The following is a 2,092-nucleotide window of genomic DNA, read 5'->3' as shown; positions in this document are numbered from 1 at the left end:
AGGTCATGGAAACACACAAGATTGATAAGGAGTGTCTTCTCCCGATCCGAGTGACAGCATGGCAAAACAATGCGTCGTACTGCGCGGTCGAATGCTGATTTCATAAAAAAGCAAAAGAAAGAATAGAGAGTGGTCATTTCATGTCGTCAAAGTCGTAAAGCTCGTCGAGATTCAAAGAACGCCAGACGCCACTTCCCACATCCAAATCCGCCACATATGTAATGGGCCCGTCCACCGGTGCAAAAAGGCAGCAAACACTTCGCTTGCCTCTTGACTTAGGTGAACCGCATGCCTCTCCAGCGACCGGGAAGCTCGCGCTCCTGCACAGGGATGCTGTGGTGGTTCTCCCCCTCAAAGCCGAACCCGCCGTGGCTCTTGTACTGCTCAGGTACGCACGGCACGGAGGGGACGCCGTGGTTCGAGTTGGGTCGGAGGCCGAGAGGCTCTGCCGCTCTGCGGATGCCGCGCGACGTCCACGCCCGCGCGGACTCGACAAAAGACCGCCGCGAGTCATTCGAGTCGATGCTGCTACGGGTGCTGGCGGCGTAGAGCGGGTTCGGGGGTGCAAAGTCCGTGTCCATGGGGCCGAAGTACGAGGCCGACGGGGCATGTTTGGCGAGCTTGTTGCTTGCGCGGGCCGAGTTGCTGAATGATCGTCTGACGAAGACTCCACTGCGAGGGGGCGGCGGGGGCATGTAATTCGGCGGGGGAGGAGGGGCTGCGTAGTTGGGCGGCGGGGGAGGGGCCATCGATTCGGAGTGCGAATGCATGTGAGAGCGCGGTTTTCGTAGACCGGGGAGGGAGAGGTCAACAGAGATGCGTGAGGCAGACTTGCGCAGCTTCTTGACGGCAGACATCTCCTCCTCGTCTTCAGACCCGAAACCGCGCTTGCGGTTGCCGTCGCGAGAGTCTGGCAGGGGTTCCACCTCATCCTGCGTTGGAGGCAGGGGCCACTGTCCCGACATGCGCTCCGCAAACGACTTCTTGTCAACAGGGGGTTTGGTTGAGTACATGGTGCTTGACGGAGCGATGTTTGGTGGAGGAGGCTGGCGCGTGGAGCGGATGGCGTGCGCGTCGAAGAAACCGTCCTTCATCAGCTGCTGGTAGCTGGCCATGATCTCCTCCCTAGAAGGCATGCCCGCACCGTTGGCTAGGGTCGGCGCCGGGACAGCGTTCGCACTGCCGAACCCTCCAGCTCCGCCTCCGGTGGCGAGAAGCTTGCCGTCCAGGCTGAGCGGGCGCTTAGCCACCCTATCCTTATCCCTGACAAAGCTCAGCTTCTCGCGGAGACCGCCCCAGAACCCCTTCTTTGCGACGTGGCTGCTAGCCGAACTGGCGGGCCTCTTAACCTCGCCATACGTGACCGTCGGCTGGTTCACGGAGGGGTGTTGTTGTTGCTGGTGGTGGTTTTGCGACGACAGCAGCGACTGGGAAGACTTGTGGTGTTGAGGCTTGGGCGGGGACAGGACGCCGGCGTCGGGGGCCTCGACGTAGAAATCCATGCGGAAGCGACGGGCAATTTCGGTCGAGTCTTCAGGGCCGAGGAAGTTGGGAGGTGGTGCGGCGGAGGTACGGTCGTTCATGGAGCCCTCGACGAAGCGGGAGTTTGCACGCTGCGTAGAGTTTGCACGCTGCGTAGAGTTTGCGCGCTTAGCCGTAGGTCGCTGCGCAGATGCAAACGCATTCGTCGGGGGAGGGACCATGACTGGGTGAGAGTTCAGAGGACCGGGGGGTTGAGGATCGTCGATTTGCATCATGGTTGATAGCGGACGCGGTTCGGTTGTGCTCGGGTTGTGAGTTGATCTGGTTCTCTTACTCGAGGTGGAAACAGAGCCCCCTCTGCCCTAGCTAACAAGATTGATCGTGGTCTCGCGATGAGAAGGGGGGTTGAAATGCGATCAAATGGTAGGTATCGAGAGGAGGGGGATTATTGGTGGCAGCAAGGCAGCGAGCGCCGTTGGGTTTTTGTTTACTTGCCCGTGCCGTCGCACCATCCGCACCCACGCGCTCCCGCAACAGCAGCTTTTCAACTTCGGGCTTCTTCCTTGCACGTCTGGGACAGCAGCAGGTTGCGAAGTCGCAGTTAAAGGGA

At 60.2% G+C, this 2,092-nt stretch overlaps 1 protein-coding gene across 1 annotated transcript; it reads right to left on the bottom strand.

Moving 5' to 3' along the window:
• Positions 1-275: 275 nt before the first annotated feature.
• Positions 276-1,757, bottom strand: CGCA056_v003260 (uncharacterized protein; the record flags this gene model as incomplete). The annotated part of the gene is made up of 1 exon (XM_037318517.1): positions 276-1,757. The coding sequence occupies one exon, from the start codon at positions 1,755-1,757 to the stop codon at positions 276-278; it is 1,482 nt and encodes a 493-aa protein (XP_037182584.1).
• Positions 1,758-2,092: the final 335 nt, after the last annotated feature.

The sequence above is a fragment of the Colletotrichum aenigma genome (assembly GCF_013390185.1).
Source record: "Colletotrichum aenigma strain Cg56 chromosome Unknown KSG_Cg56_contig02, whole genome shotgun sequence".
NCBI classification, from domain to species: Eukaryota; Fungi; Ascomycota; class Sordariomycetes; order Glomerellales; family Glomerellaceae; genus Colletotrichum; species Colletotrichum aenigma.
The sequence above is the reverse complement of the archived record's forward strand: the minus strand, read 5'-3'. Positions and strand labels throughout refer to the sequence as shown.